This window comes from Schistocerca nitens, chromosome 8 (assembly GCF_023898315.1).
Source record: "Schistocerca nitens isolate TAMUIC-IGC-003100 chromosome 8, iqSchNite1.1, whole genome shotgun sequence".
Lineage (NCBI taxonomy): Eukaryota > Metazoa > Arthropoda > Insecta > Orthoptera > Acrididae > Schistocerca > Schistocerca nitens.
Window position 1 is genome coordinate 153,984,445 of NC_064621.1, and position 15,684 is coordinate 154,000,128.

A 15,684-nucleotide genomic window follows, 5' to 3' on the forward strand; every position below is an offset into this window, starting at 1 on the left:
AATTTTATAGTGCATTTTATTTCACTTCTCATAGCGGCTCCCTGACGGAATCAAGAGTTTGGGCAGCAAGTTCTTGTTGAACATATCGGACAGAAACATTGACGTCGGTGAACACATGCTACATTTGCATCCGCATTAGGAAACTAAAGTCGCCTCGACACAGATTCAGGACAATTTGTTGGAGGGACCGGGCGGTAAGACGTAGAGACAACCCACAGCCAGTACGCTTCTCTTTTCTATGGACGGCGTCAGCGGTTGTGCTTTAGTGGCCGCCTTATTATTGCAGTTTCCCCACTGTCTGTGGCGCTAATGAGAAGCTCTGCGGAAGGCCAGCCACCTGTAGAACAACGGGACAGTTCTCCTGTAGCAGAAGCAATCAGGCAGGTTGAACGGTAAACTGTACGAGGCTGTTTCACCCTGACCAATGACGAAGTCGTCGTAGCTTTGTACTATGTAAGTTTGGCATAGGTTTCATTAATGTTACAGACGAGGCAATTCTATCTTGGATGCAACTCAAGTTTTGATCAAGGTGATAAGCGCAGTTCAGTTTTAATTAGCTAGTAGAAAGAAGTAATTGTACAGAACCGAGAATCCAATAAAAAGAGCGAAAAAGATGTAAGCGAGGCAATCTTTCACTTCGAGGTTATATGCTAACACGAGTCTTATTCTTGATTAGGAGAGAGAGAGAGAATATGAGAGTTCTTGATCATGACTTTTGTTTCGTACTTTTATAATGCGTATTTCTCAGTATATGCAGAGTCTCTCGTAGGCGTATCGCTCACGCTGCTTTTGCAACTGTCCTGACACCAAAGAAACTGGCCACCCCAGATGGCATGGTGGTCGTTAACGACCTAACGGAAGTTCCGAACGGGATTCGTACAGATTGGTTATTCTTTTACTCTCGCGTAAGGAAGTGAATGAATCGTTTCTAAGCCTACATTATATTTAAATTTCGTATGTTACCGCTAAATCGTACAACGAACTAGTGCAGGCCTTAATTGTCTGAGGATAATTTTATTAAGAATTGAACCATATGGTGGAAAGCCTATTAAAGTAGAGATAATTCTAGTAACTGGTTATTTGAAAGAAAGACTAATTTCTGCTGAGTTCATAAATTTTAAAACAAGTTCGATTCAGAGTTTAACTAAGATACCACACTCCGGATCATAAGCGTTTCCAGAATAGAGCAAAACTTTTAAAAGCGATATAGAAAAGCTGTTTCAGTTTTTCAAGGATACGGTGGGACAAAGTACGGGCGTTGGAACGACAAAAAATGGTTGGGAAACATCAAGTGTCCATCTAGCGAGGGAACGAAAAAATTTCTATTTATTTATTTAATTTATTTTTTAAATATCTTCGCTTGCGAAATTTGCCTTAGTTTGTGACTGGCATGTACTGCACGAAACTACTGTTGTCGGGTACAGGTGGACAGACGGATGATAACTGAATCCCCACTTGTACCAACAGGTGCACGCTTAAATTGTGCCTATAGTGTCTCATGCACTCAAGGTAAAGCGGACAATTTTGTGAATTGACAAAAGGGTCCACAGTCAGCCCTTTACAATATGCGCTAGTATCTCTCTTGTTATAGACCAGTGAATTTAAACATTGTTTAATTGATGTTGAGAACTGTATTATGCTGCACACAGCTGCACCAATACGGCGCTTAAATCCGTACTAAGGACAATGAAAGTTTTTATAAAAATCAAATTTATTTAAACAAAATAAAAACGAAAATCCTTTTACATTTAAGTAGGGGTAACTTTCAAGAGTAGCATACTCTATGTAGTCGCCTTCAGCCGTAATGACCGCCTCCAATCTTGTCCTGAATCGATTGCACGCACTCTTTAAAACAGCGCTGTCCATATTCACGAATGCTGCTTCGATAGCGGTGCATAGAGATGTGACATTTGGGTGCCTTGTCTTGTTGGTAACTCTTTCGACAACGCTGCCAACAAAGTAGTCGAGGGCTATTAGGAGGCCACAACTCCTTTGACGACAACATGTCAACGTTTTCCGAGATCCAGTTTTGAACTAAATGGCTAGTACAAGGTCGTCCTCTGCCATCCAACGCATTGTTCGCTCGCTGATATTCATTCAGTACTGACGCCAATTTCCACAGCGATTGCCCCGGGTCGTCCTAAATCAGGGCCTGAACCTTTTCGATGACTGCCGCAGTTCGTGACACGCGTCGCCTCGAATAAAGTCTTCTCGCCGGGTTAGCGGAACCTTACTCAGACTTCTGTGACGCGTTATATTTGGCCACAATATCGGAAACAGTTGATCCGGGCACCCTGATTTACGCGCAGCGCCATATATATGTATGTATGGAGGCGTTATTGCGGGTGAACAGGGCTACATGGAGTAAGATACCGTTGCTTATATGTAAAATGATTTTCATTTTCGTTTTGTTTTAATAAATTTTCTTACAGTTTAATTTGTCTTCTGTCCGCTATCATCGGCTCCGAAAAACATCTCAGCTATTCATTTGCTTAACTGAAATAGTAGTTATCAGATACATGTATACTGTTCCATCACTAACAGTAGCTGTATATACTAACCTGTTTGTCTATTTAACCTCATACGCGTTTGTGTTTTAGCTGTATACTACCACCACCCTCATAAGAAAGATCTTTAATTCTTTCCACAACACCATTACGAGAACAGATGTCTAGCTCAAACAGTAAATACCTCTTAATGTACCGAACACTGCAAAATGTCTGAAGAGTAGAACTCACGACTCACTCCTTTGTAAAATACAAACGTAGTGCAACTGTGACAACAGTATTTAAAGAGTTGCGTATCTTGCATTCCGATAAAAAGGGTCTTCGCTGAACTATGTACAAAGTTATTAATCTGACAGCTAAAAATATTAGGATGCGAGATTATACAGGTCAGCAAGCTCGAAGAAAAAACGAAATATCTGGAACTTCACCATGCTGCTTGTTAGATCAAGATGATGTCAGTAGTATTCACCACTGCGATTTACATGGATACCTCCGCATAATATTATGCAAAGCTAACTTCCTAGCTCATGACAACGGGAAACTAATGTACATGAACTATCATAAAATAAAGTTTTAAGTTTCAGTATTTACTCACCCCCTCGTTGCCTAGGAACTGGATAGTAGGTGATCTGGTAAACTTGCTCTGAAAAAAAAATAAAAGCAAAATGTTAGCTTCGCAGACTCTCAATGAAATATTATTTACGCACAAAAAATTATTTCAGTCTAAAGCAGCAGTGCTCACTGACAAGTACCCACAATTTGCAATCATACGGCAATAAACATTAACACAACAGTTCCAAAATGTGACGCAGCTTGTTGAACGGTCAGCTAAATTATACACTGGAAGCTTAATTCGTCGCACTGTCAGAGAGCTTTTGTAACCAGAACTCCAGCAGTAGAGGAGCATTCCCGGGTATGAAGGAACTGAGTCATTTCTCAAAATGAGTTAATTATTTTCTGAAGAGTAAAACACATTAAATGCAATACGGACAATGTGCCTCAGCATCTAGACACGTAAAAAAGACAAGACCGACTATTTCTCATGTCAAAACTTTTCAGAGCATTTAAAATCTCCGATACTGAGACGAGACATTTTTCTTGGTTGATAAAGTGTGCAGTTCTTGGTTTCGAAGAAAGCTACATCCTTCTCGAAGAACTGCATTATGGTATTCTAGCTGAAGCCACGCTCATTTCTAACGAAAAAGACACCCTTCCTATACATCCCCTGCGTGTCCCGATAATGGTTACCTTCAAGGCAATGACAGTTGATGCGTGTCGGCGAATCATCGCTGTCACCAATGATGGTAGTCTTGTCCAAAATGCTGCTATACGTGATAACGATAATATTTGCTTCGAACTATTAATTTTAAGAACACAATATTCAGTCAGTAGATACCCAAGATCCATTTTTAGTTTCCTTTGCTGTGTTTGGAGTTAATCACATCAAAACGAACAGTGGATTAATTCTAACGCCACTATAAAAAGCACAAAACCTGTAAGTATGCGTTAGAAAGTGGGACGTTACAGAATTAAGGAATTACAATGTGAATGAAAATATTGTTTACGTTTCAATCATTTTAATGAGGAAGAACCTTTTACCCAAAGAACGTTTAGCTAGAGATGTTCTGAAACCGAAGCACTGTGTGCAAGTCCTCCAACACAGTGCCATTTCTGTGCGTTTACCTTTTTACTTCTTTGCGGGGTCAGCTAACACCAAAGCCAGAAGAGGTATGGAACAAAGGTTCGGCCGGTGGGAGAGGGGGGTTGGGGTGGTTGTGGTGGTGGTGGTTTCAGGATGCTGAACAACGTAATTATCAATGCCCTTTCATAACATGAAATGAATGCTTAGTGAGAAATTCTTACCTTGTAAGCTACATTCTTGGAACAACTGCCCACAGACATATATTTACAGACTTGAAAGACCGTCTGAGATTACAGGTACTGGTTGCTTATTAATATACTAAAAACTGACAATAAAATGGAAGTGTGGAAGCCCGCTTTCTAACATGCACGTTCAATCCCTTTCTTTACACTTAAATAAATCTATAATGCGGTTATGAAACAAAATACTCAATAAAAGGAGAATTGGTTGAAGAAAGTGCTGAATGGTAAACCCTGCTACATGTGGCCGGCTGACTATAATTTAAACAGTCGAAGAGCCAGCCACTGTGACAGCAAGTAAATACTGGATAATTCTAAACACGCATGTTGAAAGTCCTGAAATGAATACCAGAGTCCTAAATTAAAAATATACAAAGTATGATCAAAAAGTAAATGGAATTTTTGTTTTTCCTAAAGAACTTTTATATATTCAACATCAACTTTGACCCCTTCAAAGTAATCTCCCTAGGATACACTACATTTGTGTCAGTCCTTTTATTATCTTGGAAGCACTTCTGGAACTCACTTTTCGTTATGGTGCTCAGCTCTTTCAGCGAGTCTGTTTTTTATCTCATCCATGGTGGCAAAACGACGTCCTCTGCTGATTCTCTTCACTCTCGGAAACATAAAGAAATAGCAGGGGGCCATGTCCGGCGAATACTGTGGGTGAGGCCAAAAAATTAAAAAAAAATCACGAACGACCACTGAGGTGTGAGCGGGAGCGCTGTTGTTTTCAGTCCAGAGACTGGTGACCCTCACCAGTTATTTTGCTCCCCAAATAGAAAAACTAATCTACTTTAAGTGTCTGTCTTCCTAATCTAATTACCTCAGCATCACCTGATTTAGTTAGACTACATTCCACTATCCTTGTTTTGCTTTTGTTGATGTTAATCATATTGCCTCCTTTCAAGACACTGTCCATTCCGTTCAACTGCTCTTCCAGGTCCTTTACGGTCTTGATGTTAATCTTATTGCCTCCTTTCAAGATACTGTCCATTCCGTTCAACTGCTCTTCCAGGTCCTTTACGGTCTCTGACAGAATTACAAGTCATCGGTGAACCTCAAAGTTTTTATTTCTTCTCCATGGATTTTAATTCTTACTCCAAATTTTCCTTTTGTTTCCTTTACTGCTTCCTTAATGTATAGATTGAATAACATCAGGGTTTGTCTCACTCCCTTTCCAACCACTGCCTCCCTTTCATGTCCCTCGACTCTTATAACTGCCATCTGGTTTCTGTACAAATCGTAAATAGCCTATCACTCCCTGTATTTGACCCCTGCCACCTTCAGAATTTGGAAGAGTATTCCAGTCAACATTGTCACAAGCTTTCTCTAAGTCTACAAATGCTATGAACGTAGGTTTGCCTTTCCTTAACCTATCTTCTAAGATAAGTCATAGGGTCAGTATTGCCTCACATGTTCCAACTTTTCTACGGAATCCAAACTGATCTTCCCTGACGTCGGTTTCTACTAGTTTTCCATTCGTCTGTGAAGAGTTCGTGTCAGTATTTTGCAGCCGTGACTTATTACACTGGTAGTTCGGTAATTTTCGCACCTGTCAACACCTGCTTTCTTTGGGATTGGAATAATATTCTTCTTGAAGTCTGAGGGTATTTCGCTTGGGCCGGCCGGTGTGGCCGTGTGGTTCTAGGCGCTTCCGTCTGGATCCGCGCGACGGCTACGGTCGCAGATTCGAATCCTGCCTCGTGCATGATTGTGTGTGACGTCCTTAGGTTAGTTGATGCCATAGCCGTATACTGAAGTGTCGTCACTTGTTATAACCTCGTTTAGAAGCTCTGGATCGTCGTCGACTGTATTCAGCAATTCCTGAGCGGTGTCTACGCGACGTTTCTGGTCGAAATTCAATGATTTCGGAACAACCTTTGCTGCAACACGTTTCATGCCCAAAACATCCGAAAAAATTCTTGCCATGAACGAAAGGATATGCCAACTTCATCAGCAGCCCCTCTGACAGTGATTTGGCGATTTTCCAGATCCATTTTCTTCACTTCTTCCACATTGTCGTCAGTAAATGATGTGCATGGGAGTCTAGGGCGGTCGTCGTTTTCAATGTTTTCTCAGGCCTATTTGAAACGTTTATACCACTCGTAAACTCTTGTCTTACTCATAGTATATTCGCCAAAGGTCACAATCAACATTTCGAATGAGGTCCTGCACTTTATTCCATTCTCCAAGGAAAATACATGTTTTTGGTAAGAGTTTTTTCGAAAGAAAAATCTCGCCAAGCACTCGGAAACACGTATAACCTTTTTGAATGTCAACAATGAACTAAATATTCCGAACAACAGAAAAAGTAAAAGATTACGAAAATGTTTACCACAAAGATAAATAATTTTGAAAATCGGATGTAAAAACCCACAAAATTAAAAAAGTACCAGTATTATTTGAACACATGTCGTATATTAAAAGAGAAGTGGACACACCGTCAAAATAGAAAACTGATTCAGATAATCGTGACTGGCTTTGTCACGGACTGTAAGGATAAACCACCCACTTCATACATTTTAAAATAACCTACCCAACATTTCGCGCACGAGTCACGACAACACAAAACCTTGGAAAGTTTTCCATACCCACCTCACTGTTATTTAAAACTGTGGAGAAAAAGACTGTTGGAGCATCCAGCAGAAGGGGTTGCTATTAACGACTAAGATCTCATTTAACTACGCCGCTGGCCCCAAAGATGCACAATAATTGCAACACCACTTCACTGTGAATAAGGATTTATGTGCAACCAGCGACCCATCTCGCCTTCGCACGGGTAGCACTTTAGTATCTACTACCGGACTTGTCTGGCGTTGCGGTAGTAAACTATACACGCAACCCTTACTCGTGAAGTTAGTCTACCAGTGAAAACCGCATCAAAATCCTTACAATAGTTCCTGAGATTAGCATTCGCATACAGAGAACAATGCGGGGACTTTATATATGTATCACGCACCGCTAATTGGCCCACGTCTGCAGTAAAAGGCGATACAACACACTACAGGGGCTCCCCCCACCAGAGGCGACGTGTGCGCGTGCGGAGTAAACATGTTGCTTTTCCGGAGCCACACAGGCTGGACGCGTGACCTTGCTTCCTTGGCGCAGACGTGCTGCCTTCCACGCAACACAAGCTCCCCCACCATTGCGAGCTCACCGACTACTTTCTAACCCGCGTTACTACTCATGCTCTCTCCAGTCTATCAACACTGCTCATTACAGAGCACGTTTCCCAAAACTTGGCACCGGAAGTAAAGTGGTAGTCTCGAGCTTCATTGCAATATGATCTGCGCCTCATCGCTGGCCAAACAAAACAGCACAATGAAACTTCCTGGCAGATTAAAAAAAAAAACAGCACAATGCTAATAATTGCTTCAGCCGTATCTGCTGCGCTATCACCTCAAGTTCCCAGTGAGTTCACATCTTTCCTTATCCCAACGTACCTTATGCACATCAATCATTCTCACGTCTATGCAATTAAAAGTAGTCACACACTTACTGCTTTCCCTTGGTGACCTCCAGTTTTTTTATTTTAAATTCAAGCCGCCACTCACGTAAGTCCATACTGATGTTTCGCCTCCTGCTGCCGGAGAGAGATGGTCGGATTATCTGGCGTTCACTGCTTAAGAAAACTAATAGTCAACTGTCTGTCCGTATCCGCGCAACGGTCCTAATGTCGTGACGTCATCCGACCGTTGTCGAAGAATGCCGTTAGAGCGGACGTCTTCCTTGGTATTCGTTCCGCTGTTAAATCAGCGCTACCGGCACTTGCTTTATTGAAGTCCAAATCCCGTAATTCGATTAACATGATCTCCCAATCTGTTGTCAAAGTTATTCTCGCACTTTTTAAATTCTGTAACTTCTATATATTCCAGCGTAACAGTGATTAGACCTTCACCTTTGGTTCGGAGAATTTTACACTGCCGACATTCTGTCTTCTGGTTGATGCAAATGGAGCCATCCTTTCAGATAATCTACTATTAGCTTTCCCCTTACGTGACCCACGAATGGTGTGTATAATTTATTACGATCTTTCTTCTAACTTCAATGCGGTCAGACAACACTTTCATCATTGATTTTCTTGACGAGAAAGTGCTGGAAAAGAAAGACCACTTTTGTGTGTGCCTATCGCAAGCACTTAATATTTTTCCTCTTGCAGGTAAATACTAGGAATTCGGTCACATAAATGTTTTTGGTTTACTAGAGTGAATTTTCATGTTTATATCACCACCACATTTGGCATTTGCTTTTACACAGAGAACACAAACGAAATAATATCGAAGTATCTGTTGCATTCCACATGACTGTTGGCGAAAACATCCGCTGCCTTGTTTAGTAAACAATGGTGCTACTCAGCACAAACAAGGGCTATTCCAATACACTATATGATCAAAATTATCCGGACACCTATTAGTCGATATTAATATCGGGTATGTCCACACTTTGGCTTTATGACGCCCGTAACTCTGCTGGCGACACTTTCACTGAGGTGTCCAAATGTCTTTGGAGGAATGGCAGTATTCTTCCTGAAGAGCTGAAGGCAGGGAAGGTGGTTGCCGGGTTCTGGAGCGAAGTCGACGTTTTAACTCATTCCAAAGATGATCCAGAGGGTTCAAGTGGATACTCTGGACAGACTAGGCCATTTAAGCAACTCACTGTGCACAAACATTTGCTTCACAGATGCTGCTTTATGGCAAGGTGCACTGTCATGGTAATAGAATCGTCTCCAAACTTTTCCTCTACTGTAAGAGATATTCAATACGGTGAAATATGTTCAATCCTTCCGTATTTAGCGTTTCCTTATGAACAAAGACAGGACCACACGAACAGTTTACGTCACAGTTCGGGAAATCTCGGGTTCTGTTCGACCTTTTGATCTGCCTGCGATCTAGTGACTTTTTTTTGGATACTATCAGAACGACCTGCCCTAGCGTTCTTAATGCAGTATTGAGTTTAATAATAAAAATAACTGTGGAACAGGGGCTGAAATATCTTTTAGGGTGCAGGTCATGCGTAATAACGGCAATTAATAAATAAATGAAAGATTTCTATCACGATTCTGTCCTAGTCTGGAGCTTTCGCTCGTCCCGCTATCTAGTGACGTCTGATGGTACTATTTGCATGTCGGATCTTGCCGCTGTAATTCATTCTCGCCATTAAAAACAGGTTTGTTCGAAGTTGTAACATTCAGATGAAACAATCACGAAAATGAATCAAGGTTCAGTCTTCCTTTCAAATTGATTAAAATCTGGTGACGTTTTTATCTCTTATTCCAATGTATGTACAGGGATTGAATTGCTCATCTGAAACCTACTCGGCAAGCCACTGAAATCTTGTACTGGGTTCAATCAAGTGTTACTTTTTTAGAGGACGTCTTTGTCTTTGTTATCTTTATGTGAATATTAGCACAAATGTTTACATATCCATACATATCGGCACTGTATGTGAAACTGTATTGCAAATTTGTTCGAACGCAGTAGAAATCAATACTGTTTTCTCCGGTGTTGCATGAAATTATCGAATTTTAAATTTTAAGCAAAGCCATAGCTTATTGGTGAGGCTAGTTCGTAGTTCCTTGCATGTCTCTTGCACTCCCGCCGTGCGAATCAAATGTCACGTGATTGTTCGAACAAGCTCGATACTGTACCGTACTCTGCCGTGTTATCAGGAAATCTCGAGCCTCTTCGAACGCGAGTATCGTTTAGCCAGCACTAGATAACGGTCTCCAAACATTCGCCAAAGCCAAACCCTTCCTCCCTATTGCTAATGAGTGTAGTGTGATTGATCACTCCAATTTCCAGTCATCCGCTTCCCAGTGATGCCTCTTCCGCAACACCTCAAGCGTCGGTTAGCACTGCCTACAGAAATGTGTGGCATGGAATAGCTGCTCGACCACTGTTCCCAACTCTTTCACCCCTACGCGGTCACTGCGTTATCTTGACTGATAACAGTATTTTGGAACTCAGGAGTGATTTCTTCCGCTGATTTCATGCGATTTTTTACAACCAGCCTCCGACATAAATAGTTTGTGTCCGTCAGTTAATTACATCCACCTGGGCTTGGGTTATCTGTGATTGTTCTTTCATGTTTCCACTTCACTAATTGCTAACTTGAGCAGCTTTAAAAGGATTGAAATGCCTTGATGGATTTGTTACTCAGGTTACATCCAATGACAAGCCCATATTCGATATCAGTGAGCTGTGCTTACTGACCATTCTGCTATTACTGTTTTTCTACCGATAGCACAATACCCGCAGCCAGTACGTGGCGGGTCGGCCTTTTGGGACTCTATAGGTCAATATCGCATTACATAAGGGTGTTCGGATATTTTTGATCAGATAGTGTATGTGAAAGTGTCTTGCTCTCTTTCTCTTATGGCTGTAAACGTGAACTCGAGTCTGTAACATATGGTCACGTTGCCCATCTCCCAATTTTTGGGTAATGCCACCATTGCAGTGCAACTTCGCGGTCTCTTCTGCGGATCGTCAGAAATTCCAAAACAACTTGTACGAATTATGCAGTCTCCGATATGATGGATAACCGAAGCAGCTATGCCGCTCTTGAAAGAGAAACGAGGAGAGACGTTTTGAGGACAGCGCCTGGCGATGGGAAAGCACGCGCGAAAGCGCTAATTGTGCAGCGGCAGTAGCAGCTCGTGGCCATCACACTTTTGCCCGCTGTCCGGCTGTCTGGTCAGCGGCCAGGGAAAGTCATCCGGGAGAGCGGCATCCCGCCGCGCGAAAAAGAGGAGACAAGGCTGCTTAGAAACCTCCACCAAGCGGCACACGCGCCGCCGTCAAAGGGCGCCGGCGTAGTCTCCACAATGATACGGGTGAGCTCCTCGTAGCACACAAATTTTCTGCACAAACCGCTGTCACTCGTTGAAGGCAGTCGTGATTCAATGTCTTGATGAAATACGACACTGAATTGCCACAGTAGGTAGGGATCTCTCCATCGCAGGTAAATAAAAAAATTATTCATCTAGTCCCCGAAAACCCTAACAAACAAGGCCTCAGAAATAAAGTTCACGGGCGAAAGTCTGAAGCCCTCTTGAGTATCACAAATAAAAACGGGGAAGAAAGAAACTGTAAATTGAAGAAAATTGCCTGGCATTTGCAGACAATTTCTGCTGTACTTTCTACACACACTAACGAAAGCAGAGGTACCAGTCAATAGCTTGGAACACTCAGCTAGTACAGCAGATATAGGTAAGAATCTAATTTACCAGTAATAGAAAAATGCAACATTCATTTATAACAGAAAGACGTTGGTCAAACAGAAAAGTCCACAAAATTTACGCATCCAGGCAAGAGAATCCACCAAAATTAGTTAGAAACGCTGCCTTAAATGAAACGATAAACAAAATGGAAAGGGCATAAGGAAAAAGAAAATATTTCCAATATGCCTAGCACTGAATTATAAATTAGGCAAACTAGAAATATATTACTGTGCACTGAATTATAAATTAGGCAAACTAGAAATATATGAAGAACAATTGAGGAAGAATTGTAAGTCCAATAAAATGCAAAGCGAATTTAAGACGTAAAGACGAAAAGCATGAAAAATAACAGAAACAATAAGGAACTTAAGACTGATTTTATTTCACATTCATGCACAATGAACGAGAACATGATAAAAAAAAGATCAAGTAGCTTTGGGAACTACGACGTCAGAACAAAACAAAGAAAAAACAGTGTTTTGCAATTATAAATAAATCAGTCTCTGGCTGCAAGGATGGTTTTTAATTTCTTTATTGCATAATCGATTACACAACAAAGAAATTAAAAATCATCTTTGCAACTAGAAGCTAATATATTTCTAATTGCAATTCATCAAAGAGCTGCGTTCTTACCGTTCACTACGATGAAAAGTGAAAACAAAATGTGTGCTTTTAAAAACTGAAAACGAAACTTGGATTTACATGTCTCTGTAGAATATGCACCTCTAATTCTGTGGAAAGCATAAATACCCGCACCTGAAGAGATACGGTAAGGTCTCTTCGTAAGACTCCTGTCATGTATGCAGGCGCCTGTGCCCTGTAGACATCAGAGTACTGAGTTCTGTCCTATGACGGTATGAAGAATAGAGACCATACCTTTCACTGGTGGCATCCTGATACTGGCGAAACTCCCGTTTGTAACTGCAAGTACCTGAATGAAAAGGAAGTCATCCGACCTCGACACGATAACAAGTACGTTCACTAACAACGCGCGCAAGAGACATTTCGAATTTTATGGCCATATTTATAGAATTGATAACAAGAGGCTCAGCAAAAAATACTAATCATCATTAATTCAAAGTTAAAAATTAGTTGATTAGAGTGAACTAGAGAATTTTACAAAATACGAATATCCTAAAAGAAATCGTGATAAATCTTTTACCCTTTACAAAACTAGTAACAAAGCACAACTTACGGATGAACTTAAAAAGAAGGCTACGAAGAGATGATCAGATAAGCGGACGAAAAAAACTGAATTCCAAAAGTGATTTTGCGAGGGTAAGGTGGTAAAAATCATCACGCCAACTACTGAGCTTTAACGCGGCCCTTGCAATACAAAACGAAGAAATAATAAAAAAACTATTTTATTCTGATAGAAAAACTGGTGCAGGTGCATGTTTACAAAGGTGAAACACACGTAAATCAAATCTGAGGCGATTGGTTTCCGTGTGTTGCACCCATGAAGCAGCAAACACGAGAAAGTTACGCGTTTTTAGTTAGCTGTGACTATAAACATCGAATGACTTACAGGTGGTTTGGAAACACTGGGTGATAGGACACTGTGTTTTTTACGAGTACCGACCAATAAATTCTGCGCTTCACTGTCCTCTATGGGGGTAGGAAGTAATAATAATGAGCGTATGGCATTGGTGGCCGGGAGACCCTCGCGGGGCAGTTCGGCCGCCGCTCCAAAACTTCTTTAACGCCACTACGGCGACTGAGTGAATGAGGATGAAATGATGATGAAAGACACACAACACCCAGACATCTCGAGGCAGAGAAAATCCCTGACCCCGCCGGGAATCGAACCCGGGACCCCGTGCGCGGGAAGCGAGAACGCTACCGCAAGACGATGAGCCTCGGACAGGGGTGGGAAGTGCGCTTTGCACAGAGCACAAAGCACTGTCGTGATCTTTCTTTTGCTTTTACGTCGCTGCATGCACTGTTGTGAAACGCACCTTCGAAGTTTACGAGCCTTACTGAAAAACGCAGCAAGTCCCACCATTTTCAGAGTTTTCAATGAAGGATAACTTCCAAGATGCGAATGGACATCAGAGGCATCTCTATAATTCTTTCAACAGTCACGAAGAAATTACTTTGAAATAACCCAACCGATTTTTAATTCATCGTGATATCTCTTCCACACACGGAAGCATGTATACGTTTTACTAAAAACTCTCATTCAGCAACAAAAACTACATTTTCACCATTCTGATTTCCTATCCAAGCACTTTAAATACACGTTATGCTACAGTTCAAAGAAGCTATTAATAGGATTGGTGAGATTCCTATAGGAGAGTGACTTTAGTAGCATCAAAGCAAGCATATCAATGGAGAAAAACTACGGATGTATAGTGTAGCTTCTACACAGTGAATCTTTTTCTAATGTTAGGCAGTAGATACATATTTTTATGAACTTCAGACAGTATCAGAGGAATCCGACGACTGGATGAAACGACGGTTAACAGAAACGGAGTTCCGTGGCACGGCTCTTTCCTTGCTATAGTTTGTGGCCAAGTAATAACAAAAAACACTAGACGACAGATCTGTAACGCAACACAACCATGTTGTTCGATACAACAGAGCTGTCTGAGGAACAATTTATTGCAGCTGATCGACAGAGAGAGATGATGAATGCAACTTAGTAGTAGAGAGGTTCTTTCTCGGAAGATATTTTCCAGGGTCTTTTTATGTCACCTTAAACTCCTCCTTGGGAAGCGTTTATGCAACGTGCGCTCTATAGTGCCCCATTGAAGCCTGTAATACTTCTCTGATCAGTCACATAAGAACAAGTTATGACCATCTCTCCGTTTCTGGACAAATTATATTTTGCTTCACATTGAATTCAAAACACTTAACACTACGCTGTTGCTTTCCAACTGTGACAGTAACAGAAATTACTAGAACGCTGTCGCAAAGGATGACAGCAGAAGTGGTTTTATTTCCCTTGTGAGACAATGACTGACTCGTGTTCCTATATACTATTATGGATCCCTATCTCTTTTCAAGCGAAACTGATTCACATACTTTCCTGTTGAAGGCATTGGTGCAACTACGTGCACTATATGGAGTTCTGACTTCAATTTTCCACTCCGTACTACAACATTTAACTGTCTGCACAGTTTAAATAAATCGCTAATTCTATTTCTTTTTCCTGATATATTTGATTGCGCCCGCTTTTTCGGAGACCAGAGAAAATCCTTTATCTGCACAGTTCAGTGTTAACAGTGGCGGCTATCTGAGCGGCACGGTAGTTGTTCACTTCGCTGTGGGAGTAAAATCCTTAGCAGAGAGTTTATTCTAGAGGCTACAAATTCAAGGCCACTTTCATTGTTTGGGGTCGTATGGAAACAATGTCTTAGAATGGAGACCCGACTTGGGAGGAAAGTAAGGGTTGTTTTATGGACGATTGCTTGATGTCCTACTAATCTGTGTGAATGCTGACGGCATTTTCCCCATAGCTCGCGTAGTGTCTGCCTAGAATGCAGTATCCAGACGTGGTGTTGTGGCTCGCAGTAAAATACAAGCACACCGTAGGCCGCTTTGCTATTGCCTGTATGGTTATGGCATAAAGCGAATGTGTGTGGAGGGTTATCTACTGTTTACAAGGCGTCTCGCCTTGGTTGGCGCCTCGCCAAAACTTTTATTCCGCGATATTGGTGCTCGACAGATGCGACCAAAGTCACTAAGCAATTTGGTCAGTCACTGTGTATTGTTGACATTGTTAAAACACTGTTCTCGTATTTGAGATATTTCACTCAAGGAACCCCCTGACTAAAAAATAATCTCGGAATTAATCACAGATATCTATTTGTTCTTCCAAGACAGAAATTAAGTGCGATCTAGTCTTATGTTGGCACTGTGTGTGATGACTTTGTATTTCCAAATAAATACATAAATGGATAATAATAAATCTGCGACAGATACAGTTTAAGCAAACGGAGAGAGTACGACTAATGACTACGTACACACTTTGGCATCACAAACAGAAAACATTTTTTGTGCATTTTTCTTCGTTTCTCTTAAAATTCTGGAATTTAGTCTTCTATTCAACAGAGATTCCCTAGTGAATGG

General features: G+C 41.3%; 1 protein-coding gene across 1 annotated transcript in view; it reads right to left on the reverse strand.

The window, feature by feature from the left end:
* The window catches only part of LOC126198681 (RNA polymerase II elongation factor Ell-like), a 306,283-nt gene that overhangs the window by 132,933 nt on the left and 157,666 nt on the right, over window positions 1-15,684 (reverse strand). The window contains exon 2 of the mRNA XM_049935177.1: window positions 3,103-3,150. Coding sequence (XP_049791134.1) covers window positions 3,103-3,150 — 48 coding nt within the window. The remainder of the gene's footprint in view (window positions 1-3,102; window positions 3,151-15,684) is intronic.